Source organism: Leptosomus discolor, chromosome 4 (assembly GCF_034619465.1).
Source record: "Leptosomus discolor isolate bLepDis1 chromosome 4, bLepDis1.hap2, whole genome shotgun sequence".
NCBI lineage: Eukaryota > Metazoa > Chordata > Aves > Leptosomiformes > Leptosomidae > Leptosomus > Leptosomus discolor.
In genome coordinates, this window is record NC_141394.1 from 70269785 (window position 1) to 70297167 (window position 27383).

General features: G+C 41.1%; 2 protein-coding genes across 2 annotated transcripts in view; one reads left to right on the plus strand and one right to left on the minus strand.

The window, feature by feature from the left end:
• PPP2R2C (protein phosphatase 2 regulatory subunit Bgamma) overlaps positions 1–9585 on the minus strand; it is a 196698-nt gene extending 187113 nt beyond the window's left edge. The window contains exons 1-2 of the mRNA XM_086463711.1: positions 9570–9585; positions 9295–9375 (exon numbers count right to left, since the gene is read on the minus strand). Coding sequence (XP_086319837.1) covers positions 9295–9375; positions 9570–9585 — 97 coding nt within the window. The remainder of the gene's footprint in view (positions 1–9294; positions 9376–9569) is intronic.
• A 3689-nt stretch (positions 9586–13274) lies between these two features.
• MAN2B2 (mannosidase alpha class 2B member 2) overlaps positions 13275–27383 on the plus strand; it is a 32813-nt gene continuing 18704 nt past the window's right edge. Inside the window, exons 1-6 of the mRNA XM_086464832.1 lie at positions 13275–13559; positions 17029–17175; positions 20994–21099; positions 24222–24394; positions 25651–25766; positions 26792–26969. Coding sequence (XP_086320958.1) covers positions 13275–13559; positions 17029–17175; positions 20994–21099; positions 24222–24394; positions 25651–25766; positions 26792–26969 — 1005 coding nt within the window. The remainder of the gene's footprint in view (positions 13560–17028; positions 17176–20993; positions 21100–24221; positions 24395–25650; positions 25767–26791; positions 26970–27383) is intronic.

The following is a 27383-nucleotide window of genomic DNA, read 5'->3' on the forward strand; positions in this document are numbered from 1 at the left end:
AGAAACAAAAAAAAGTCTGTTCACATGAAAAAACTGAAGGGGAAAAAAAAAAAACAACACATTTTGAAAAGAATCTTTCTTAAAATGTGAGCTCATTCTTATTTCAAACTGATTATATCTATGTTGCATACCATTATGAAGGACTCCAAGTCAGGTCTTCTTGCAAATAAACAAAATTGGAAGCCTGATGTATTTCCAGAATAAACATAAAATTTCAAAGCACAGTTTACAATGCTCACACAAGAGCATACCAGAGAACCTTCAAAAATAAGAGTTATCTGAGTGACAAAAACAGACATTGACAAAAACCAGTGTGTACTAAAAATTTCAGAGATCATAAAGATTACTCAATGACAGATCTAACAAGAAACCATTAAGTTTTGCAAGAACACTTTTTTTTTTCATTTTTGAGTCTAGTAATTACACGGGAGTTTATTCTGGGTACAAAGAGAAGGAATACTACTATCATTTGTACCTCTCAAAGAAATTGTGGGTTATTTCCGTTTCAGGATTCCAAGAAGACTGCACTGAATAGTGCCATTAGTTGTGGCAGTTGTTCAAAATGAAAAGGCGCATCACTAACAATACAACCGTGCTAAACAGTTTTACAACTCCGTTTTGAATGACACACGCCCTCTCTATAAATAGAACGTCAAATCAATGCTTCTGTTACTGTCTGGACATAATTGTCTCTGAATGGACTACATCATCTTTAACTGCAATACCAAAATGGCTACAGCTAAAATAATGGAACTGTCTCTTGCATCATACTTCTGGATATTTCATAAAAATTACATAATACAATAGGTGAAGAAAGATTTATGAGGTTAACATTTTGCATATTCCTGCAATCAGCCCAACTGTCAACTCTATTCGCTGTGACATGAGCCTCTACAAAATGCACCTGTAAATAAACATAGCCAAAACATCTAGGGAATGTACGTGTTCTGAAACAAAATTGCATTTGATGGAAGACTTAAAAACATACAAATAGGTCATCAGTTTCAAGAAGATACAATTTTAAAATATTATACATTTGCACTATAACAGCCATGTGTCACGTGTGCAAAGTATTATGTATATGAAACAAATAGTATTTATTTACGGACTTAATCTGAAATCTGGAGGAAGAAAAAGTCAAACACATGTACATTGACCTAATTTAACTTCCTTTTATTTTTATACAAACCTTGCATGAACATAAGAAAACAGTGTGCGTGTGTGTGTGTCCATACATTTCTGTGCATGTAAAAAATACATAAAGAATTTGCAAAAGTATTTTACAAAATAACCCAAAGTAAGCCACAGAGTTCTTCACGTTGGTACATTTAAGTTTTGGATTGTTGTACATTAATTCTTAAAATAATGTCTAAATGCTCTAACAGAGCAGTCTGCACATGTCACCTGAAGGCCACATGACAATACCACACATAGGTATGACTGGCACCTGGTGGTACCTTCCATGAAAGCAGTCGTATTTTGAGATTTACTAATTGGAAATCTGAAGTAAGTCAACAACAGATACTACCACATGCAGCAGTATTGAATGTCGATAACAAATGAAATGCTTCATTCTCACCCTTCAGTAGCACTGCAAGGACTTTCACTATCCTGTATTTAACTCCAGAAAAAGAAGGCTCCATTGACACATCAAAATTTGCATTAAATGTATAAGGGTGATCATCCACGAAGAAATAAGCAGCACAGTGCTGCGTTCACTCTTCTTGATGAAAAAGACAAGCTTTGTAATACTAAGAGCACCCTCCTTATCTCTTAATGACAAAAAACAGGGAACATATTATTCAGTTGGAAAAAGATTCACCTGTTTCTCAGTACTCTAGTTACTTTAGGAAACAAAATCCCATCACCACATGAGTTCTTAACACAAAATGACCAACAATGAGCCTGGAGGCTTGACAGCTTTGACAAGATTTATCATTATAGCAGTCAGCAATCTAGAGTTCCACCAGCCAACAAACACCAGAACGCAGCTAAATCATGCAATTTAAAATACGCCCAGAAAAGTCTGGTCTCCTTCCCGACCATCAGTGCAAGTTTTAACAAGTACATGTTACAATGCCTTCTCCCAGTACTCATGGTCCTTTACTTTTATAACCCATAAAGGCATATTAACTCACTAGAAATTGCACTGCAGTTCTAAAAAAAAAAAAAAAAAAACAAAGAAAAAAGTAAGTTTTGCTATTCTATTCATATATTGCTATTTTCCAATACTATCTGCATCCACTTACTGGGACAAACAGAAGAAACACCCCTTACACAGAAAAAATATAGCACAATGGCCCAGAAGCCACCTCTGTCTCAGATGGAGTTGCACTGAGGAAGGTCAGCCACCACAAAGGTCTTCCTGCATGCTACGTAAAACATCTATAAACATCCATGGCATGCTTGGCAGAAACGTCTATGTTGAAAAAGACTCGCAGATTAAACAGAAGGGACTGAAATCATTGTATCAACTAAAGGTTTTAGGGCATTACACAAATGCAATGTTTAAGACATTGAACTGATACTGAAAACTGAAGGAAAACAAAGAACTAAGTCTCTAAGGATGTCATCAGAAATCAGCAAATTATGAACTAAGTGACCAAAAAGGCATCATATGAAATTTCTGTATTCAGTTTTCCAAACAAAAACCAACCAAACAAACAGAAAATCCATGAGGGGTTTTAAAGGAAACGGTGTTACTGCTAGAAATTTATGAGGTAGCGCCCTCTTCTGGAGCACCAAACAATGACAATTAACTTAAAGATGCAGAATTTGGCTAGTAAATAACACATTTCGCTATTTTGGGGTCATATACCATCAAGTGACCACACAGACTTATAAAGATGCGAGCTGCTGACCATCCTTTTGAATATGGAGTTTATATCTGAGCAGTGTACTAGGAGAGAAACATAGTTGAAACCCCTGAATAGTTTGATATCATTATGCAATTTTTTCATCAGAGAGCACAAACATGCAAAAGAAAAAATACTGACTTTGCTTTAAATCTGTCTCCATTTTAACGAAAAATGCGTTTTACTGCATTTTACAGAAAAGAACTGATAAATAAGAATATTAAAAACAGGTCATTTTCCCTGTATGGCCTGCAACATGACTTCTAAATTCATATTTGCAGAAGTTAAACTTTTGGGTTTTAATTCTTGAAACAGAAGAATCTTCTCAGAGCTTCTTTCAGCTTTGACAGGTTCATACAGAAAAAAACTGCACAGTGGGAAAAAATTCTCTGCACATCAGCTATTCAGACATTCTCCAAGACAGTTTGTACAATTCTGCACACATTCACAAACTGGAATTGGAAAGATCAGAAAATGGGTACTCTCCACCCCTATATAAAACTCAGCCCCATAAAGGAACCCTGGCTTTCTGACTTGACCTATAAAGGAAAAGCAAACTTTGTAAAGACCTGGTGATTTTTCTGCATCTCAGTTGGAACCATAGGCAATTCTATACTCTTTAGATCATCCATCACTATTCAAGCTGAATGATAATGTTTGACTCAAATACAAAAATTAGTCTAAACAGCAAATTTGTGGCCTCAATTAAATCACTGTTTACTTCATGAGGGGCACTATCTATATCAAAATCACAAGATAAATTAAATTATTGCATATTTAATGAGAAAGAGGGAACATAAAAGATGTCCCTGTTAAATTCTGGACTAGATAACTGGAAAGCATGATTTTTGACTTGCTAATACTTGCATAATCAGGCGCACAACAGTGTGATTTCATCTTTCATGATATGTTTACCGAGTGCATCTTAAAGGATGCGGCCAACTGAAACACCCAAGGAAATTCTGATCATTCAAGCATGGATAAACCCAAAATTGCCAGGAGTTATTTGGGTGGAACTGAAAGGATCATATAAAATGGTAAGCCTTGTAGACCTGGAAATAGTGAGAGACAGAAGGAAAAGAGCTAAGATTCACTGTGCAGGCACCTGCTGCAAATGGCAGCCTTCCAATGACACAGAGGGGAGACCCCTGTGCCAGACTCTGCAACAGTCAATGGACTGAGACCCTCCACAATCGCCTTAGCAGAGAGAAGAGTTATAGAGGACAATGGGAAAGCAAAACCAAAGCTGAGGAAACCAACAGAAACTAGAAAACCCAACTGAGTATATAAGTATAGATATTAAAAAGGGGCAGACTGGAAGGAAAGAAAAAGGATCAGTGGGAGATTAGAGAGTAAAAAGGCAGTGGGCTGAAGACCACATCCTGGAAACTGAGATGAAGAAGGGTGCAATTTCTGGCATCAAAGAGCCTGACAATCAGCTAAACAAGTACAGCATGTTAGAGGGGGTGAGTAAGGCCTTGAAAAGGGCAGGAAAATATGAAAACTGGGTTATAAAAAAAAAAAAAAAAAAGCTTAGTCTGTTGTTCAAGCAGCAACACCACTTTTCAGGTTACTGAAAAGGAGCCAACGTCTTCAGTCAGATATTTACAAAAGAAAATAATTAACAGTGTTAAAGTATTTGTTTTATGGTCAGATGACAATGACTCTTAGGAGAAAACACACTCCAGAATCCATCTTAAGTTCCAATAGAAACACTATGAAAGCAAGAATTTTATATATCATTGCAATTAAATCACCTTAGTGTACTTAATTAAACTGATTTATTCCATAAAAATCAAACCAACTCATAATCAAAACACAAAATTAGGAAACAACAAATGAAAAATGTAAATAAGCCACTCACCTTTCCCTTTTAATAACAAGTACACATATTTTCCAGTATTTTACTGTCATTCAAGAAGTCTTTTTTTATAGTAATCTAGAGAAATATTTGAAGGAAAGATTCTTGCAAAACACATGCCATGTATAAACAAAGACTCCATAAAAAATAGATAAAAATATCACAAAACGGACTATTATAGTAGATAAGTGTCACTAGAAGTAAAGCTATCATATGAATAAATACAATTTCAATATACCTTAATCCTTCCTCTTTCTCTATCATGCCAAACTTTTCGTATTGGAACCTGACATCAAATCGTGCAGCAACAAACAGACGTGTAATCAAACACTCCCATTTTCTTGTAAAGAGTCGTTTACTGGCTCTGGTCTTACGCAGCCACATATAGTATCATAACGGGAGCAAAGTATGACAATTACACTTTTAAGACAGCTTTCCCCACACTGCAGCAGCTCCCCAACATCAGTGATAGTTAACCAACCAAACACCAACACAAGTGACTGCAAAATAAGGAGAGATGAAATACAGGGAGTTGCTGAATGCATAAACAGGGATATATGAAGCAGGACTGGAATAATCCTATCGCCCACATACATGGCATCAGAGGGTGTAACAGGGTGCACACAAGCCCTGTGACGCACCTTCCAGTGCTGTATGCAAGCTGGTAGTGTCCTAAAGGTACACCGGGGTGAGACAGTGGGCATACCAGTCCCTTCCAAGCACCTTGGTTTCCTTTGAAGAAATCCAGAATTGTGGGGTGCAGAAGAGGCACGGTTCACTTCGCTAAATCTCCAGGTTGGACAACTGGGAGCTCAGAACTGTAAAGCATACGCATCCAACTAAGGCCTCATGGAAATACCACATCCGTTCAGGGTGATCATACTTCAAAAGAAATGTTGGCAAACTGTGAAGTGTTAAGAAAAGAGCTGCTACCACACCTTTTTATAAAAGACCAAGGAAAAACCAATTGTTTGGTTCAGCCAAAAAAGGACTGAGATGCAAAAGCATCTACAGATGGAGACTTCCTATTTAATTAGACCTTACTAATGAAGGCATGACTCACAAGGACATTACTTCAGTTGTGAGCTTGCGCAATCGTATTGCTTTCCATGGAATTCATGTAATAATGGAAAAGACAGTATTGAACCAAATCCAGACTTACTGGTTTTGACTGAAAACTACAGTAAACAAAAAGCTATTGGAGGTAAACCTGACCGATTAAATTCATATTCATCAGTTCTCAAGTTTTCTAGTTCCTTCAAGTGGGACATAATTCAAATATCTCTTTAGAACATTACAGTGTATTATACATTTTATCTTCTCAGTAAATCTCTCTTCAAATTACTCAGAAATAAAAGAGAATGTTAGAGCAGTATAAGGTAAATAACAGGAAAGTTCACGATTCACCAAGAACTAATGTTAACAGGGCTTTCAGCCATGCAAGAGCATAAAGTTACAAAATGGATAAAAAGAAAATTCACACTGTAAACGAAGTTCAAGTCTCTGATGAGCTAACTTTAAGAGTGAAAACTAAAAATATGATTTTTTGACTCAATCTTCTCACTAACCACATAATCATTACTCAATGTAACGCTATCTGGAATAACATAATGCCAGCTTACAATTCACAGCATAAATTATTTCAAACGTGCTTTAACTTATACAAAGATTGCAAGAAGTTAATGTGATTTGGAACTTAAAGCAAAAGGTCTGGAATAAGTAGTCCTGTTAACAGCCTACTAGACAGTTTGGGCAACCAGCACAAGATTTGACTCTTCAGAAGTCCCAGGTACTAATTGCTTAATAGCTGACATTCAGCTTCTATAAAAATCGCATCCTTAACTTTTATATTTTATTTTGCTAGCCTGTAAATGGATACTCTAATACTATTCTTGATACAGCTTTTGTGAGGCTGCATTTAACGTGAGCAAAGTGCTTTGAGATCTTCAGCATGAATAAAATATATTTTGCACTTAGACGTTGATTATAGAAGTAGCAATATTTGAAACAGGGTTTTGTTCCAAGGCAGCAAGACTAAATCAAACATGATTGTCTTGGCTTTGATTGTAGTGTTTTACTTACTATGCTCTATTTTTCCTTGCATTTCAGATATGCAATTTTGCTTTTCCGTTATGTAAATGAATGTTTTTCATCTAACATCTATTTTTGGAAGAAGAATAACTTTCTTTCCTAGTTTAAGACAGAAACGTGGCAGAACACAATTCTGAAGTCTAACTGACAGCGTACTGCAAGGCCATTGCATGCATTCAATAGCAAAAGCAGCAAAAGGTGCTCAGAGGACTCATTGAGCTTAGAATATTAATACGTAAATGTTTATCTATGCACATATATGTAAACAGAGGAACACACAATAGTATTTAATATAGATTAATTAGTCCTTCTGTCCATTGGTTAGGTGGTCCTAACCAACGCAGCTGCAATCACAACAGTTGTGGCCATTCTGAAAGGTAAAAAGAACTGGGGTAAGGGTAGGAAAAAAAAATCTGCATTGGAAGTCATAGGAAAAATCCATTCTAAGCTCAGCATTCTGTTTGGCTCCGTGTAATTTAAGCTATTTTAGAGGCAAACTTCAGCAAAGGAAAAGGTTTGGACTTTATCCAAAACACTGGCATGTAGAAGAGGTCGAGCCACATGCCACAGTGGTCCTTTCTCTTAAATATTGTTTTTCACCTCTGCAAAGTGTACCAATTTTCTTGCTGTATGTGATATCAGTGGCATTTAATAGACAACACATATTCTGGAAAATGCATGTCATATTTATACATAATCCTATTAACATAAACAGGGTTTACTACCTGCAGATGACTTTGATTCTATAGCTTGTGTGACCAAATTACACTGCTTCAGCCTGTTTCCTGTTCTCTGAATTTCACATATTCCCATGCTGAGTAAAGAAGAGAAAACACGTAAGATTTCCATTTAAGTCATACAGTACAGTGGGGCATCCATAAATTGCCAGTGTTAAAGAAAACTGGTCAGGGTTAGCAAACTAACTTTAAAAATTATGTCATGTGACAAAAGATGACCCAACAAATCAAAGGAATAAAATATCTGTTGAGAAGAAAACCTAGTCTAAAAGTAGTGCTGAAACACTGGTATTTACCCAGACAAGGTTAAGAAGCATATTCTACTCATTCAAATCTCTAAATGAAAGTAAATGCCAATCTAAAGCTTGTTTTCAACATTTTATGATGCCTAAAAAATGCTGTCACTCACTCATTACACTCCCTCACACGGATGTAATTTCCACCCCCACCTATCGTCATCACATCTGGTTTGGTATGCACCTTCAAAAAAAAAAAAATCATGTAGGCACAAAAATCACATCATCTTTTGAGAAATGCTTTAGTATGCAAGTGTGTGCAATTACACAAACTATTAATTATACCTTGAAATATAAACCACCATGGAATAACGGGGGGGGGGGGTGTGGGGGGATGTGGGTGTAGATAAACAGTCCAAAACCTTGATCAAGCTGTAGCTTATGATTAGTACACCAGAGTTTCAATCACTTCTCCAAACAGCAAAACGCAAGACATAGCACAAAACTTCACAACCCCCAGAATAAAGCTAAAAGAGACCTCAAACAGGTAGTTTATCTACCTGCCCCAAGGCAAGATCTGTAGCTTTATCACTGCAACCTATGTTTGTGAAAAAAAAACAAACCTTAAGTAAGTGAGTGAGATTTCATTGTCTACCTACGCCCCACATTCTAGTGCTTCACTGTTGAAAAGCTTTCCCTAATGTCTAACCTGAAGCCAATCTATTACAGTGTGCCACTTTCCTCAGTATTAGAAAGTTTTTCATTCCAGCCAAACTTGTGATGTATTTAAAGCCCTTACAAACAGTAAACACACTCCTCTCGGAAATGCATAACACCAACAGACCAAAACATCGAGATGAGGTCCTAGCTCCACTTAACTCACTGAAAACAGACACAGGAATATGCTCACAGACACTGCACACTAGACAGCTGGCATACTAGAAAATATAGGCTGGCACCTAAGTTTAAATACTTTGTATATTCACAAACCTGCATGGTTCAGACAGAGGGGGGACTTTCTTGCTCCAGTACCCAAAGACTGTTCCTTTTCTGATCACAGAATATTCAAAAATAAAACTGTCCACTTTACCTCGCTCCTCAAAGTTAAGGAGAGGAAAAAAAAGAAAAAAGAAAAAGCCAGAAAACTTTCCAGCAGGTACTACAGCTCCCTCGCACCAGTAGCCACCGACTCCAAGGCCAAGGGGATGGATGCCACCTAGGCCGCTAGCTGCAAAATCCTACTTTTCCCAAAAAAAACCACCCAAACAAAACCAGCCAAAACACTTATGCGAGGTCCGGCACATGCAAACCTTTGGTGCCCACCCGCTGCCAGCCTGCCTTCCCTCCTGCCCTGGGCCCACGCGCCATCTTTGCCACCCCACAGCCCCACGCACCAGGTGGCTGCCACGTCCTGCCACAGCCACTCTCCCACTAGTGAGCCACGTTTCTCCACATGCTGCCGGCCAGGGTGGCGGTCGAGGGGACGCGCCCCACCTCAACACCCCTGTACTCACCTTCCGAGACCTCAAACTCGGCTGCTCCATTGAGCTGGTAGAGGCACCAGTCAACCGCGCTCTCGCCTGGAGGGCCGCCAACTAGGCAGGGAGGAAAGGCACAGTCAGTCGGGGGCACCCAGGGCCGGCGGGGAGAGGGCTGAGGAAGGGAGACGGGAAAGAGGGCGGCAGAGGGGAGAGGCAGAGCCGGAGGAGTGGGGAGGAGAGATGGAGGGAGCAGAGGAGGGAACGGAGAGATAAGAGGTGACCGGGGAAGGGAGAGCGTTTCCAGATACCCTGCTTGTGGGACATGGGTGTTGCCCTCCGAAAGGCGCCCAGTGCTCTGAACTGTTATTTGCTTTGCTCTCAGCGCCGGTGTCTCGGGGCGCCTCCTCCTTCTCCCAGCGGAGCGGGCGGCGCAGGCAGCCGGCGCTGCCTCGGGGCGCTCAGGGAGCCGGGGGAGGGAGGACGGGAAGGAGGGAAGGCTCCGCCCGGAGCTCCCGGCGGAGGCGGCGCAGCCTCGCCAGGACCCGCCGCGCCCGGCGCCGCCGGCCCTGCCGCGGCCCCAACAGGTGTGAGCGGCCGCGGGGCGGCCCCGAAACAGCGGCGGGGGTCCAGGGGCTGGCGGCGGAGTCGCCCTCAGCGGGGCGCTGCGGGCCGCCGGCGGGGCGGGTGGGGCCGGGCGGCCGCTCTGCCTGAGGCGAGCCCCAGCCACGGCGGCGGGATGCGACGCCACAGCCCGGCCTCCCTCCGCGGCCCGGAGCGGAGGATCCTCCCTGCTGTTGGTTCAACTTCAGCCGTGGACGCGCCGTCAGGTGCCCGCGGCCGTGTCGTGTCCCTCCACGGTGCCTCCGTCAGCGTGCGACGCTGCGGCCGGCCTGGCGGGTGCGGGCGCGTACCCCCGGATGCACCAGGAGCTTGCACACCCAGCCCCTGGAGAGCAGGGCACCCCAGGGCCTGCACACCCAGCTCCTGGAGAGCAGGGCACCCCAGGGCTGCACACCCAGCCCCTGGAGAGCAGGGCACCCCAGGGCTGCACACCCAGCCCGGGAGAGCAGGGCACCCCAGGGCTGCACACCCAGCCCCTGGAGAGCAGGGCACCCCAGGGCCTGCACACCCAGCTCCTGGAGAGCAGCGCGCCCCAGGGCTGCACACCCAGCCCGGGAGAGCAGGGCACCCCAGGGCTGCACACCCAGCCCCTGGAGAGCAGCGCGCCCCAGGGCTGCACACCCAGCCCCTGGAGAGCAGCGCGCCCCAGGGCTGCACACCCAGCCCCTGGAGAGCAGCACGCTCCAGGGCCTCACCAGTGTCACCCATGCTGGCAGCCGTATGGCCTCTCCGGGCTTGCCACAGCAAGCACCAGCAGCAGCGTTTTCCTCACAACATTCACCTCAGTTCTCTTACAATCGTCCCTAGGCCGTGTAGGCTAGCTTACAGGTAAAGGCTGCAAATTCTGTGTAAATTGCCAGGTCTTATATACCCTGAAATCACTGCAAGGCTGGAGAGTGGTTTCCACCCCTGTGGACCTGCAAACCATCTTTACAGCATCTAGGAGAGGCAAGTAAGAAAGCAAACCTGTTACCAAGTAAGCTTAAGTGTAGTGACCTTTGCCTCCGACGGCAAATGTTTAGGGGAATGGCAAAATTTGAAACACTGAAACAGTCAGCTAGAGCGAACTTAAATAAATACCTCTATTCTTTCAGACATCCACCCCAAAAACACAACAGGAGGGAAACGCAGAGGTGCATTAATTGTTCTGCTCACCAGGTGGCTTTCTTGATATTTAATTTAAAATGATTGTGACTGCTTAGCTTATAGCTGGCAGCGTCCAGCCTACGTCTTCTGTCTTCTTGAGGTGACAGTGTCAGAGGCCCACATATAGCACAGCTCATGTCAAAGAGAGCAAACATGCTTTGTATGGGCAAATGAGAAAAGCTTAAGAAATAATACAGGAAGACTATAATCAAGACATACTAAGAGATTAGGAGCCAACAAGAGGATAAAATATCAGTGTAGGCAGCTGTCATGGCACAATTACACTGGCTCCTCCGTCTAGCTTTTTGCTGTTTGTGAAACAGCATGTAAATGGTGGGGAAGCATTGTTTTTGGCATAAATGCTACTTGATATACCTACATTCATCCCTTTTTGCAGCAAGTAAAGACCCTCCTGATGCCTTTAGGTGTGTCAACTGTGGGCAGTTTGATTCAGTTTCTCCTAATGAAAGTATTCTGTTCAAATATTTATATTCTTCTGCACTGCATCAAAGACAGGGTCACACTGTGTGGCCTTTGTGAAAAAATAAGGAGGACAATTACACTTTCTGAAGGAAAGAGATTAAAAATGGAAGTAACATTCTGCAAACATTCTCAGCTACTTTTAGAAACAAAGCAAACGCCAACACTTAAGCTTTCCTGGGAACTTCACCTAAATTACAAAGACCATAATGCCTTCTGAGGTAAAAGAACACCAGTTCATTTATACAGTGTGTGTATATATAGCCCCAAGCCATATGTTTGCTGGATGTGCACTAGCTTTCTTGGAACTGAAAAGGTTTAAGCTGGTGATTTGAGGAAAAAAAGAATATCATAGAGCTGTATTAAAGTAAAGCTTCATCCAGCCGCTTACAGTGCTACTAACTCCCTCTACAAATTACCAACAGACCTTGATTGCTCTTGGTGACAGGCTGTTATCAAATAAAATTAACCTTAGCATTCCAGTGTTAGCCTCTTCTTTTTGGAGAAAACTCTAGTCTAATGTATTATTAATAAACAAGGGCCCTGTTCTGGAAGAATCCATTCAAATTAGATTTTATTTTCATAAAATGTAGCAATTTTATGCTGTTCAAATCAATATTACTGACTTAAATAGCATTTTTCATTCTGGACTTCAAACATTTACAAAATTTGTATCTTAAAAAAAAATCACTGAGTTTGGCATGTAATGCAGCACGCATTTTTTTTTCTTTCTAAAATGAAGGGGTAGATGCAAATCACATTTCAGTGTGTGGTCTGTTTCGACAGGTACCTTGAATATCGAGATATGTTAATTTGTACCCAAGTGCCAGCTAGTACAGTATGAATTAATCTTTTATCAGTGTAAGTCTGTAGATGGACACTCTTAAGCTATTTGTGATTGTTTCCTTCAGAGAGATGACTGGTTTAACTAGTTTTGGAAACTAGTAATGCTAAATCAACAGACAAACGTGAAGGTGGGAGGAGGTACCACCTCCATCTGATGTCCTTCACTTTTGCACTCTTGGAAATGAGCTAGGAGTTTGGTATCTTTTGTCATTTCAGGATTGTGAGGTTGTTAAAAGCAACATAATTTACTCAAACGAGAACTTAAGCAAGGTAGTCAAGCTATGCTACTGTGTATTTTAAAGAGTCAAAGTTTAAAACAACAGTTTAATCTGTTTTGGCTCTTAATATCACAACAATGTATTGGGCAGAAACTGGTGCAACTGCAGACTAAATTTCTTAGGAGACTGGGCTACATAACCCTGCAACATTTTCAATTATGGGTTGGCTTTTTTTCCTTTTCACTAGGACTTTATGCAGAAACAAGAGTCTACCTTTCCGGCCCTCAGCACAGGGTCCACCTCTTGCTAGCAGTGATAAAACAAGTGATAAAATCAATTTAAATGTGATCAGAAGATCAACCACATAAAGTTCAATTTTGCTACAACTTCAGAACATCAAAGATGCAGATGATAATCCATAATGAAATAAAGAACTCACGTTCAAAAGAATTTCCTCAAAAGAACCCATAAGGATTTATAGATGCTCAGAACTCAACGTCCCTCTGACTGACGGTTTTATAAGAACACCAGCCCCGGAGTTACCAACAAGAGCCACCGGGCACCCCCCCGGGGGCCGCAGCTGTGGCTGTAGCTGGCTCTGGTACCCGGCCGCGGGGATCCCAGCTACCTGCAGAGCAGCTCGCGGCTGACACAGACACCCCCTCCCGCCCCCCATCCTCCCTCTCATTTAAAGGGAAGCCCATGCAGCCCGTTGGTGATGTTCAACACAGCGTCTCCTCCGGCCGGGCCGGCCTGACGCCTCCGCGCCCGCCGGCCTCCCCCGCCCCGGGCCCGCCCTACCGGGAGGCGGTACCGCAGCGGCGGGACGCGGAAGCGCGGCGGCGAGCCCGCGGAGCCGCCATGCGCTCCCCGCTCCTCCCGCTCCTGCTCTGCTGCCTCCTGCCGCGGGCCGGCGGCCGCGGGGAGCTGCGGGCCTTCGTGGTGGCCCACAGCCACATGGACGTCGGCTGGGTGTACACGGTGCAGGTGGGGCCCGCTGCGGAGCCCGGCGGGCCGGGGCGGAGGACGGCCCGGCGGCTGCCGGGGTAGGGGCGGGCCGGCTGGCTGGCGGGGCTGAGCCGCTCCGCTGCCCTGTCTCAGCTCGGCTCCCCGTGCGCCTTCAGGCTGGCAAAACTCCCCGGCGTCGTGTGTCGCTGGCGGCGGCGGGTCTGCCGCTGCCGGACACCTGCCCCTGCGGGGACACGCGTGCGGCCCGGAGCGGGGCCCGCCCCGGCCCGAGGGCTGCCCCGGGGTGCGCTCCGTCGCCTGGCGCTTCGGGGCCCCGACGCTCGTTTGGAGGAGGCGTGGTTAGTCTGGGAGCTGTGCCCGCGAATTTTGGGTCTGCCTGTGTTCTACAGGATGCTCCTGGTGGATTTTTAATTTTTTTTTTAAGGAAGAACCTTCAATCTGTTTGATGGTGTGTTTTGATTATGTGGCAGGTTTTCTTGGTGTTTTTGTTTTAAGCCAAAACTCCAGGAAAACTTGCTGTCTTGTCTTAGAGAGGAGGGCAGGATCCCAGGCCCTCGATGGCTGGGTTGGGGTTGGAGCCTAGTGCCATGCAAGTGTAGCAGCAAAGTTATTTGGCTGAATACCTGAGATACAGAGAAAAATAAATCAGGTGGGGCATTAATACCTTTAAAATTTCTTAGTTAAAATCCTGAATCCTTCTTCGTGGGTATGAATTTCATTTATGCAAAAGATGCTGTGGATACTTCACTCACTGGAGTGAAGTGGCATCAGATGTTTAAGAGGAACTGTAATAAAAAAGAGCTAATGGCTCACCAAGGAATCTCTGCTGTGCATATATATATTGTCTTCCCTTTTAAGGAAAGATTAGCAAATTTCTCCTCTAATACTTCAAACTCCTACACAGACATCACGTAAGAGAACACAAAACGAATTGTTATTTTGGGTCACTTAGTGGTTGAAGATCTCAGAAATGAAGCACAGAAATTTTTTTTTTTTTTTTTTTTTTTTGAGAACATGCAGTTGCTTGAAGCCTCAGATCGTCTCCTATTAAATCGCAAGCTTATCAGCAGTTCCTGTAGTCAGAAACCCCATAGGTTACCTGTGGATCATTTCAAATGCTTCTGTAGTAAAGTGAAACCTGAAGGTAACTGGAATAGTAATGTGATCCAACCTGTTTTATGGTTTTAGTTTGCTTAGTTACCGGGTTTCGCTTGTGACTGACAACATACTATTTTTCTAGTGTTTCATTTCTCCATTTATAGTGTGAAAAATAAGCATTTTATTTATGATATCAGAACAGCAATCTTCATTGTGTGCTGGAAATTATAGTATTGATGGAGAACTCCAGCACTGGATGTCTAATAAAACTTTTTTCCTCTTAAAGCAAGCTATCTATTGCAATCCAATAATAACAGTAGTACCATAACTTAGGTGAGATGTGGCATCTCACTGACATATCTTACCATAGGTGTGAAAGACACCTCGCCATTGTCTCGAATGCAGTACAAAACAATCTTTGCATCGTGGTAGAAGTTTAAAATCTACATCTAAATAAGTAAAATCTTACCTGATTATATATACTAGGTCACTGCGTAGTGTTTCAGAGTATCTTGTTAGCTGATAGAAGATACAAATTGGAAAGAAAATTCTTCTTGGTATCCTGATTTGTGACAACAATTCTTTTCAATTCTCACCTGGACAACTGGGGTTTATAAACTTCGTAGGATTGGGTAATATCTTATTGCTTAGTTCCAGTATAGTTTGAGTCAGAATGTAGACTGCTTTGCCATAATCTCCAAAGTACCTCAGGAAAATATTTTCAGTAGGATACCACACAGAATATTTCAGTATTGTATTAGATTTGAAAAGTCTTCATTCAGCTTTTAAAATCTAGCATACTCCACTTAACTACTAAGAACTAAAATTGAGCCTGATGTTGTAATCATTGTACGTATACTTGGATTTTAGGATGTGTTGTTCATAGCCAACTGACAGTGAAAAATGAGAATTCCTTAGCAATCATTTGTGCCACTGTTGAGTATTAGTAAAACATAGTAAAAAAAGACTATTCCCTTAGTTAAAATTGCACATTGTATTAAGCATCTAGTCATAATCTTGATTTTTAAATAACCCTTAAGAACTGATGGAGAAAGGATTGCATGAGTAATTATTTAGATAAGCACTACAGTACTTTAAGCCATTTCTCCTACACTCAAAATGTTTACCGTTGCCTAATGACACTTTAGCATTTGTACAAAGATAGCTGGATTTCAGTTGTGGAAAGCAAGGAGTTAGGAAAAGTTAATTTTTTATTTGGATCACATCATCCCCTTCTTATTTCAAAATGTGATTTTTTTTGTATAGGAAACTTGCCTAAATTAAAACTATGGATTAATATTTTACATATCCTGCCAATTAGTTTTTGGTTGGGTGAGAGATCTATATGTCAATCATTTTAAGATGTGTGTGTATGTATTGTGGTGTGTGTTCTTAAGCAAGTACCAGTAGAAAAGTGTTATGGTTAAAGTAACTGTGCTATAACATGCAGATAACTTTGTTACAAGAAAACACAGACTTTGCAGGAAATTCTGGGATCTGAGCTGTTGCTGTTAGATGCTGTACATCGCTTTGGAATTAAGTAAAGGGTGAAAGATTGGATCAGGTCAGCAGAAGTCGTTCTGGCAAGGATAAGTGTACATGAAGTATCTTCATGTGCACAACTTTAAAATTAACGTGATGCTGTTCATTTGGTAGGATATAACCAGGCAACAGGTTATTTGATGGGTACAGCTGTCACATTTGCGTTTCAATAAAATCCATAGGCCTTGTTCTGGAATACAAGTTGCTTTAGGAATGATGTAGGGTAGATGCAGAGATTCTGGATGATTCAATGTCAACAGTCAAACTTATTCTAAGAGTCCTTTGCCAGTTTGGTTTTACTTTATCCTCAAGCAGAATGAAGTTATTTGTCATGACTGAAACTTCTAGGGCCATAGGAGTTTAATTTACAGTATATGTGTCACTGTACTATACCAGCAACACACACCTGCAGTACAGAGTCATACTCAGAAGAAACAATTCTGATAACTCGGGCTGTCAGAAGAAGAGCAGAAATGGAAGAATAAAGTGTGCATGTCAGTTTTTAAACTATGTTGTTGCAAAGTCATCATTTATGGCATTGTTTATTTAAGATAAGCAATGAGGGACAGGGTGAGCTGTTCCTAGTATGTCAAAAAGAATGATTGTGTTGGTGTCTGCAGACACCACTGGGGAAAACTACACCGTGATCTATTCAGGTCCCCAGTCAGAGGGTCTATTCTGGACCAGAAGGGTGCACAGGCTGTATGTATTCAGAGAGTTTTCTGAGTGTGCAAAAGTGTGCAAAAAATGTGAGGTTTTTGATCTCTCTTCTCAAGCCCAATGAGTGTTCAAAACAGCCCGTTTAATATAGGCAAAACAGTTTATTTTCTACGTATTTTTTTTGCAGGAAAGTATGCATGCTTATGCAGCAAATGTCTACACAACTGTTGTAGAAGAGCTAATGAAAGGAAAGCAGCGCAAATTTATTGCTGTGGAGCAGGAGTTCTTTCGACTCTGGTGGGATGCAGTAGCCACAGATAGGCACAAGCAGCAGGTAAGTCGCACGAGAGCCATACTTCCTGCTAGTGAAGAATCCACGCTGTTCTCAGGAGGCAAGGAGGGGAAAAGTACTTCACCATTTGCTTTTTACCCAGGTCTTGTGTAAGCTGTCTCTGAATCTAGTATGTCTCATGAAAGGACCTGAACTCTAAAGCTAGTTGCAAGAGGTTAAAACCCCAGCTATAGATTAGAGCGGTAGGCGGTAGTAACCTTTGCACTGAAGGCTCTTTACACTGTACAGTTCTTGTTTCATCGGTGACTTTCTTGTTTGGGGGCATGCTAGTATAAGATGTGGGTGATTCTGAAAGAGGTTGCACCAATATCTGCTAAACATCTGAAGCTCACAAACTGCTGCCTAACAGCACTCACAGAAAGGAACCTTTTTCTTTCCAGTTAAGTACTGCTCAAAAACCTGCTATGTGTAAACAAGGATAATGCAACAGTGAGGTGACTGTAGGTTCAAACAGTGATAACTGTTTCTTGGGTTACTTTATTTGTAAGCTGTGACCCCTTTCAGTCTTTAGAGCTTTAATTTGGGGATTGTTTTATTTCCTAGTAAACACACTGTGAAGTTTTATTTGTTGTTTCTTCTTTCCTCTGGCATGAAACAAACATACTGAAATCAAAGACTGGGCTGATAGCCTAGCAGCTGGTCATGTGTGACATTGCAGTGCAAGATGTGTAAGTTTTGGACCCTAAAACCAGAGGATATACAGGTGCAGCCTCTCACAGGTACTCACCCAGAACTCCATGGTCTATTTTGTTACCAGGGTCCAGCCAACAGCAGCACATTACTTGGAGTACTTCACATTTCAGTTTGTTTAAAGTTCTAGATGTTTAAAGCATCATGTAAAAAAGACGCCTCTTGTCTGATTTTTTTCTTTAACCTAGTCCTTCACTAGATTCTGAGTTTTCTGTAATGTTCAGTACTTAAATAATAGCTTACAACTTGTGCAGCTGACCTTTGTATGAGAGGTTTTGCTGTGTATAGGCAGTTCAGTGTTTTTGTGGGCCCATACTTGCCTTTTGCGGGACAATTTTATTGTCTGTTTTTAATTAGAAACCTGTACTGTAAGCCTGGGGTGAGGGAATTAAAAAAAATAGCATAGGAGCTACTTTGTGTGGGTACGAAGGAATACTCAAACATTCGAAGGTAAGTTGATCGTATTTCAAGTATGTTGTGCTACAGTAACCCAAATACAAATGCCCATGTTTCTAATATCTATTCTAGCTATTTTGTGGAATCTGGAAGAGTAAATGTGTATCACATTTGACCTCAGTAGTGCAAAACTAGTACATATGATTCAGCCTTTAATTTCCTAGCCTAATTACTGATAATTGTTGCTTTTATACATTTTTAGTCAGTTCTCTAGTTCCTTTATAATTGCTTCTCTGAAAATTGAAGTGATTAAAACCAAATTCCTCTTAAACCTGTGTGTCAAACATATAATCTCTAATAATATTTAAGAGCTATGATGCCTGCTGATAAGTGGCGTGTTTTTAACGTTAGCAAGTTGCAAATACTGGACCTTGAAATTAGGTCAGTCTGGTTGCTGTCCTGATTTTTCCACTTGAACTCTAGCATTAATGATTTTCTGTAGTACAGGCTCTCTGGTTTTAATTTTGCCTTTTTTTTTTCTCCTTTATTTAGTATTTTACTTGGAATACAGGATTTAATTCTATTTTCTTTTGGAATGTCCGCTTTGGATTAGAGCAGTAGCCTTAAAAAATAGTAAAAGGTACAGCCTGGATACTGAAGCTGATTTTACAATTCACCCAAGAGAATATATAGAAGTGAAATGTATTGCAACAGTATTCATCCCGAAATGAACCTCTTAGTCCTCAGTGCGTGTTATTTCCACAGTATTTTCTTTTGTGAACCATTCCTTATCCTGGCTTGATGTCTGGGTGTTTTAACTAGGGGAAAAAAAGACATGTAGCCACTTCTATCTGGTTTGTAGGGGTGAGTCGATGTAAGGATAGTAGTAGTTGTCCTGAGGACCACAAGTATGTTCTAATACCATAGCAGCTTGCTGCTTGTAGTACTGCTGTGTCTGTTTCCTCGGTTCCTCCTTACTTTCCCCCAGTTCTGGTCAACCCAAGTACTTGTCATTAGAGATAGTGGGTTTTGTTGGTTTTTTTCCTAGGATTGGATATTATTTAAATTACTTGAATTATTTTTTCCTGTGTTTTCAGCCTCTCAGTGGTTCCATGAAACTTTATATTAAAAAATGTTTCCATGGCCCAAAGAAGTATATTTCTTGGACATCCATCCAAATAGGGAATAATAGCCACAGATGCTTTTCATGTAGGTCAGGACCAGTTCTGTGCTGACACCAGATATCAGTTATCTGGTCTCCCAGCATGCTAATCAGTCACCACAGTCGGCTGGAACTAATTTATGAATGCTGAGCCCTGAAGCAGTTTCACAACATTGTGAACAAGAGAAATGATTATAATCAAAATTGACAATCTGGCATCGTATCTGAGCAGACACAGGAGCATTCACTGAAGGTTCCTGGGGAAATAAACATAATAGCTCTGGAACTGGCATCCTACATGACAGATTTAAAAAAAAAAAAAAAAAAGGGTGAAGATTAAAATACATATTTATATAAACTTACTTTGTCAGAAGTTTGAGTTATCTTTGAAGTTCTAGGTAGTGAAGTAACTATAATAAAAACAGAAGACTCCCTAACACTCCTAGAAAAGGACACAGGATTATTATTACTCCTGTAATAATATTATTAATATTAAAATTATTATTACTATTACTCCCTCCCTCCAAAAACCATCCTCCCCTTCATCCAGCACATTTTCTGGAAGTTGTGCTTGTGAGCATGCTTCTTGTTTCTAGTGCCTGAAATTAAAAACAAACAAACAAAAAAAAACCCCAACCAAAACCAAAAAACACAAGCACACAAAAAAACAAACAAAGAAAAAAAACCAAACCAAAACAAAAACAAAACCGAGAAAAACCTTGAACAGTTGAACAGGTTGTAATATCCCGACAGTTTTTAAACTAAGAAAAAGAGACCAGAAATTAAGGTTAGCTGTGGGTTTATCAGCCAGGCAAACCTGCTACATGTGGAATAACTATTTCTTAATAAAGCATTTTGTCTCTCACAAGTTGAGCAACCTGTCCGTGCTCTGAAGGCAAGGCAGATGCATGCAGAGTAGAAGGGATGTGTTTGTGGGCACGGTGTGAGGGCACACTGCCTCCTTCATGGATCCCACAGCTCTCAGTCTCCAAACTGTTACAGAGGTGGTAGACTAAAGGAAACCTGGCCATTGCTGCTTGCATGGGGTTGCATATTGCTCTTTCATCCAGACACCCAGTAGCTTCCTTAAGCGAAGACAGATGCAGCAGGAGGAAGACTTTGGGAGAAGCACTAGTGTCTTCTGTTTTAATCCTCCAGCTCTGGTTGCCTTGAGGCAGGATCCTAGGCCGCCGCTAGTGTGGTGTATGGGCACAAGTGTGGTTAGATAGTGTAAAGGCACGGTCACAGCCCTACTGAGAAACATTGGAAGGTCAGGGTCTGCCTGGCAATGCGTGCTTTGTACCTGCTACCTGCTTTCAGTGTAAGCTGGGCAAATCAATGCACTGTGCAGCACATTAGTATGCTTCTTTTTCTCTTCTTCTCCTTTTGATGGCACTCAGTACAGACAGCCTTTTATCCCCCTTTTGTCCTGGATGCCTTCTTGACAGGTGTTGTGTCTAGGTAATGTGCTGTGATCTGAAATGAATTTGCAGCCTTTTTGGATAAGACTGAAGTGATGTTTATGTTCTGTGTCTTAATTTCGGTATCATAGGTCCATCAGTTGCTTGAGGAGGGACGATTGGAATTTGTCATTGGAGGTCAAGTGATGCATGATGAAGCTGTGACACTAATTGATGATCAAATTTTACAGTTGACGGGTATGCATATTTGCGTTTAACTTCTATTTTTCATTGTTATGACCTTGGAGGTTTTGTTTGTTTTTCCTTTCTCCAACCCAAGATTGCTGTTATTTTCTTACTCTTTAAGAACTGATTGAAGCACCTGTTATTTTTTTGCTTGCTGGTGGGTTTTCTGTATAAAAATATTTGTGTTTTTTTTAAAAAAAAACCCACCACAGGTCTGCAGTAAGCAGAAGGGTTACTGAAAGCTGACTTGCAGTTCAATAGATGTTAGTTATAAACTTGTTCGGAGCAGGGGCCTTTTTTATTTGTGTCTGTCTGAGAGCTTAAGCTCCTGGCAAGATAATGGTGGTGAAATTGAGGGTATGAAACACACTGGAAGAAAATACCTGGTAGCAGTTCAGAGTGTGGGGAGGTTGTATTGTTTAGGCAAAGTCTTCTGCAGAACATGGGCCATAGAATGTCACTGAGGTCATCTGAACTTAGTTGAAAGACTTGCTTGATGAAGAAACCCCTGTTTGTAATCATGATCAGCAGCCTCCATTAGCAATACGTGCATATTTCCAAGAGATGCACTGTTTCCATTTTAATCTTCTGGCTTCTGCTTCCATCCGTTTGTATGTTACACCTCTCCATCTGATGGTTTAAAGAGTCTTCTAGTATTTAGGTTTATCACTGTCTGGTTAATGAAAGAAGAAACAGGATAAATCATCCACCACTGTGCTATAGATTCCTATAATATGCCATGAGGGAGTAGCACGGTTTTTGGGGGCGGGAGGGTATGTATTAGCACCAGTTGTCTGTCATGGCTGATATAAACCCTGCCCATTTCAGGGCTGCAGCTTTTTACATGGGAGAGCAAAGGGTCAGAAAACACTTTTGTCATTTGCCGAATCTGACTGCGCAGCACTGCTGGCCTCGTTCCTCGTTTGTCAGTGTTTCTCAGGACCGCAGGGATAGCAACTGCTTTTACATCTTAGGGAGTCACCTTTTTGACCAAGAGGAGATGGGATGAATTTTTTGTTGGTTTGGTTTGGTTTGTTTTTTGTTTTTTTGGGGGTTTTTTTGGTTTTTTTTTTTAATCTGGCTCTTGAGTTTAAAGGTTGTTACGTGGGCTTAATACACCAAACCCAGGACTGGTGGGCAGCAGGATGACCAGAAGCCAGCAATGTGCCCTCGTGGCCAAGAAGGCCAATGGCATCCTGGGGTGTATTAGAAGGGGTGTGGTCAGTAGGTCGAGAGAGGTTCTCCTCCCCCTCTCCTCTGCCCTGGTGAGACCACATCTGGAATAGTGTGTCCAGTTCTGGGCCCCTCAGTCCAAGAAGGACAGGGAGCTGCTTGAAAGAGTCCAGCACAGAGCCACAGAGATGATGAAGGGGGTGGAACATCTCCCTTCTGATGAAAGGCTGAGGGAGCTGGGTCTCTTGAGCTTGGAGGAGACTGAGGGGTGACCTCATTGATGTTTATAAATACGTAAAGGGCGAGTGTCAGGAGGATGGAGCCGGGCTCTTCTCAGTGATGGCCAATGACAGGACAAGGGGCAACAAGTACAAGCTGGAGCACAGGAGGTTCCACATTAACTTAAGGAGAAACTTTTTCACTGTGAGGGTTGTAGAGCACCGGAACAGGCTGCCCAGAGAGGCTGTGGAGTCTCCTTCTCTGGAGACACTCAAAACCTGCCTGGACGCGTTCCTGTGTGACCTCCTTTAAGTGGTCCTGCTCTGGCAGGAGGGTTGGACTAGATGATCTTTCGAGGTCCCTTCCAACCCCTAACATTCGGTGATTCTGTGACTTCTCCAAAGAAAATACTAATATTGACTGAAGAGGCCTTTTGTTAAATGCAAATACGGCTTTTTCTTTCATTGGAGTTAGCTGCAAAAACCATTATTTCTAATTTAATATTTCATTCTGTGTATAAACATAATTTTGTTTTAAAAAGAAAATTCAAATTGGGTAATTTTGTCAGCAGGAACAAAAACATTCATGTATTTTAAATTCCCCATTTTCCCTGAAAGCTCAGTTTAAATATGAGTAAATACAAACAAACAAACAAAAAGTATTATTGTATTGTGTGTGGAGTTCATCTTGAGAAGATGAAGCCAGTGCAGACATTTGGGGTCTACATTTCATGTCTTCTCCTGTCTGTCCAGTCAGCTGTGTTTTGGAAGAGCCTAGCAAACTCTACCTAAAATGTGCTTCAGTCAGAATAATTAAAATAAACACGTTGTTTGTGAATATTTTTGCCAGAGAAGACATTAACCATGGGAAAGATGAGGTGAAAAGAGAATGCCTTGCAACCTGAGTTATTCAAATGTGACATTAAAATTTGGAATGGAGTTAGTCCAAAATGGGGAAGATGCAGTTCTATTTTCAAATAATTCTGAGTTTAATTCCATAACTATGAAATTGAGATCTGCAAATCTTTTTTTCTTTTTCTTTTCTTTTTTTTTTTTTTTTTTTTAAGATAATGGGAATCCTAGTGTGATATACTGGAGTTCTGAATAAAATCTGCTGTTTAGCTGGTTGTTTTACTTTTGTTTAAATGATTTGTCTGAGTTTATTCTATTGTCTGGTCTTCCTGGTTTGGGGGTTTCTTCTTGAAACTCAGTTCAATACAAAATTAATAACATCAGTTGTAAATAACATCTTGTATCAAGATTGCTATTAACCTTTGGCTTTTTTTTTATTATTTTTATGATTGAGGGTCTTATTCATATTTCTTTTGTTTACGGGATGAGTTCCATGTCCCTTTGTCTTAAATAGGAGACTGAAATTTTCTGAGAATGGGTGGTATGATTCGAGCAAACACAAACTGAACCCCAGCTTGTTGTTTTCGTGCAGAGTCCAACCTGGCTGTTAGCCTTAACCTAATCTGTATCTAAGTACTTTTTCCCAGGCCTGTCTCTGATCATAATTCCTTTTTGTTATTCATCTTTTATGATGTTAATAAGTTATACTTGGCATAGCAAAATAAATATTGTCAGTGCAAAACTTTCTGCTGTGAATCATTAAATTCCTGAAACTTTAAATGCTTTGGAAAACAGCAACAGAGCTATCCTTTAAGTGCTTATCTATGCTTATTAAATTTCTAAAATGAACTTGTAAAAGTGTTCCTAACGTAAACAAATTTTGCTTTGCAGAGGGCCATGGATTTTTGTATGAAACTTTTGGGATCAGGCCTCAGTTTTCTTGGCATGTTGATCCTTTTGGAGCTTCAGCTACAACACCAACTCTTTTTGCTCTGGCTGGTTTTAATGCTCATCTTACTTCTCGGATTGACTATGATCTGAAGGCTGCCATGCAGAAAAACAAGGTAAAATACCCTTAGGAATGGAACCCATTGCCAGCCTTTACTTACAGTAATCTAAACCATCATGTTAAGATAAGCATCTGTCTAGTCTGTGCAAGAAAATGTAGGTAATTTTTCCCTAAAAGTGACATGCTGATTGCATGTGGTAATGGTGAAATACATTGGATCTGTGTAATATGGTCAAGTAATGTGTTCATGACTTCTGGTCAAGGATGAAGTATAGTCTAGCCTGAAGAAGACACCGAGCGTGGGCAGTTGGGCAAGGCGTAAGTTGACGTTGAATTAAGAGTGTTGGAACCGGAGGCATCTAGAATGGGTTTCACCTTCACCTGAGAAAATCTTAGATATTTTGGTTTTTATATAGAGTATCATGTGTATGTTTGGGCACGGTGGTTGTCAGGCTTGGAACATTTGTTTGTGCATGTAAAAGTGATAATACTAGGTCATTTAGAGTGGCAACTAATAATTTTTTTTGCCAAATTCAGTTTTTGTTTCATGTTCTGCCTTCTCTCACACAGTGTCCCATACACAGTAAATGTTTTTCTTTTCATATCACAATGTTGAATCCTGGTCTGCCATCAGTTTTACACACTAAATTATGGAGAATAAGGGGCTTTCACTAGTATGAGCTGGGTGTTAGGCAGGTTTTATGAATCTTGGATGAAGCTCAAGCATCTCTGAAGAAGACAACAGTATTCCTGTTGAATTCGGTGAAGCCAGGACCTACCACCTTATGTCCACAGTGAATTTTGATACTTCCTTTCTGCTAAAATCTTTTATGAGCTTCTGACAATCTTTTACCATCTAATTTTTGCTTCTGGTACTTGACAGTCTGGAGGCTTCCAAAACTCTAAAAATTCTGTTTCAGTTGATTAAACATTGATTCCCACTGACTGCAGTGCAATCCAGACTACATCTCGGTCTTTCCTATCTTGGAGGTGGTGTTCAACTTCTATTGAAACAAGTGAGCTGTAAAGCCTGTGATAAGCTAGGCTTACATCTGGATTTTAGCGGTATGCTGGCAGTGTGCTGCCTCCTCCCCTTCTCCGTGAATTCAATAGAAAGAGGCAACACTATAGCCTCCTATATATACTATGTGACCTTGCTTGGGGTGCCATTGGCTGGTCTTAAGTAAAAGGACTTAAAGTCGTGCAAGTAATGGAAAGGAAGATGGGCTCTCTGAAGTCTTACGTTGTTAATGATAGCATTTCTGTGCTTGTCATCAAGGGTAATGATTTCTTACCTCTTTTGTTTTCCAGAGGCTTCAGTTTGTATGGCAGGGCTCTCCTTCCTTATCTGAAAGACAGGAGATCTTCACCCATGTTATGGATCAGTACAGCTACTGTACCCCATCGCAAATACCTTTTTCAAACAGGTCTGAAGATGTCCCGAATAAGCAGAAATATTGATCACTTCTGAGAGTTTATATTGTTGGAGTTTAAGCATTTTCTTTGACTGTTTTCTTTCGACAGTGTTCTACTGCTTTTCCCTAGGCTGTGGTAGGTCAAGGAGATGTCTAGAATCTGTAGGTCTGAGTAAGGATTATTAAGCACCCCCAGCTACCCACCATAATACATGAAGTTTGCTCAGTACCGAACAATTGAATGTTTCAGAAACAGGCATTCAAATGACAGGCATTAAACATACTTCAAAATACTGACAGACTTTTAAAATAATGTTTTCTAGTATCAGGAGGCTTGGAACACAGGTACTGCTTTCGTCTACATATATATATATCATGTCAATCCTTATAAAAAAATATAGAGTAAAAATGTGAAACACATCAGTTGCTGTAAACAGAAAATGTCCAAAGCAGGACAGGTTTTTGTTTCTCTGCCTGGAAAGTTAAGATTTAAAAACTCCAGGAAGCTCAGTATGGACTTGGCTATTGCTAATTGATTTTCTTTGGGAGATTTTCAGTGTTATATTAGGCCAAAATCATTTGTTATATGTATATAAAATGAAGCAACTAAAATTTTCCATTTACTTTGGGGGGGGGGGGGGACGGGACACGGACGGACACACGGGACACACACAAAAAACCCCAAGAGCTTTTGCAAACTTTATTTTGCTCACTGGCTTATCCAGTAAAATACTCTTTGTAAATGAAGTCTACTTAGGGGAACATCCTCATTGTTACAAAGCTTGCTATGATTCCTTTATTCTGTGCCAGCAAGCAGCAGGGACTTGGAAAGTTGCACAGTGTGAAAAGAAAACTGGACAACCTTCCGTCTACTTCCACCTCCAAATAAACACTAAAATCCAAATATTAGCAATGAATATAAACTGAATTTTTTTCCTTCTTGTTCCCTGTCTGTCTGCATTTTATCCCAGCGTCTTTTGATGTGCTTTTCCCAATTGAGTAAATCGTGTTTTGTATTGTTTTCTTCTTCTAATTAGATCAGGATTTTACTGGAATGGAATTGCAGCTTTCCCAGATCCACCAAAAGATGGTATTTATCCAAACATGAGTCTCCCTGTTACAGATACTAACATCCATCTGTATGCACAAACCATGGTGGCAAACATTAAGGAGAGAGCGGCCTGGTTCCGAACGAGTGATGTTTTGTGGCCATGGGTAAGTGCATGATCAGCATTTGCTTTAGAAGTGGCAAGTACACCTACAGGATGGATGGTAGATAGATGGTACTTTGCTACAGTATGTTCTGCAAAAATGCAGGTACAAAACACGTGCTAGTAAAGTGTTTTTTCTAATAAGCGGGGTCCAAATGACTGATTAGTAACAATTTTTTAAAACTAGAACTTCCTTGTGCAGTCTGCGAGTGTCCACCAAGTCTTCCACCCTACTTAATATAGAAAGAAATACCACAAAATTGTAAGGATACAATTGCAATATTGCTTCCTTTTTTTCTTTCCATGTTTTGCCTATTGAAATGATCTTTTTACACAACTGCTTAGCCCAACATAACTCTCTGTTGACAAAAATGATAGCAGTACAAGAAAATTTACCTACACGTTAGGTAGATAAGAT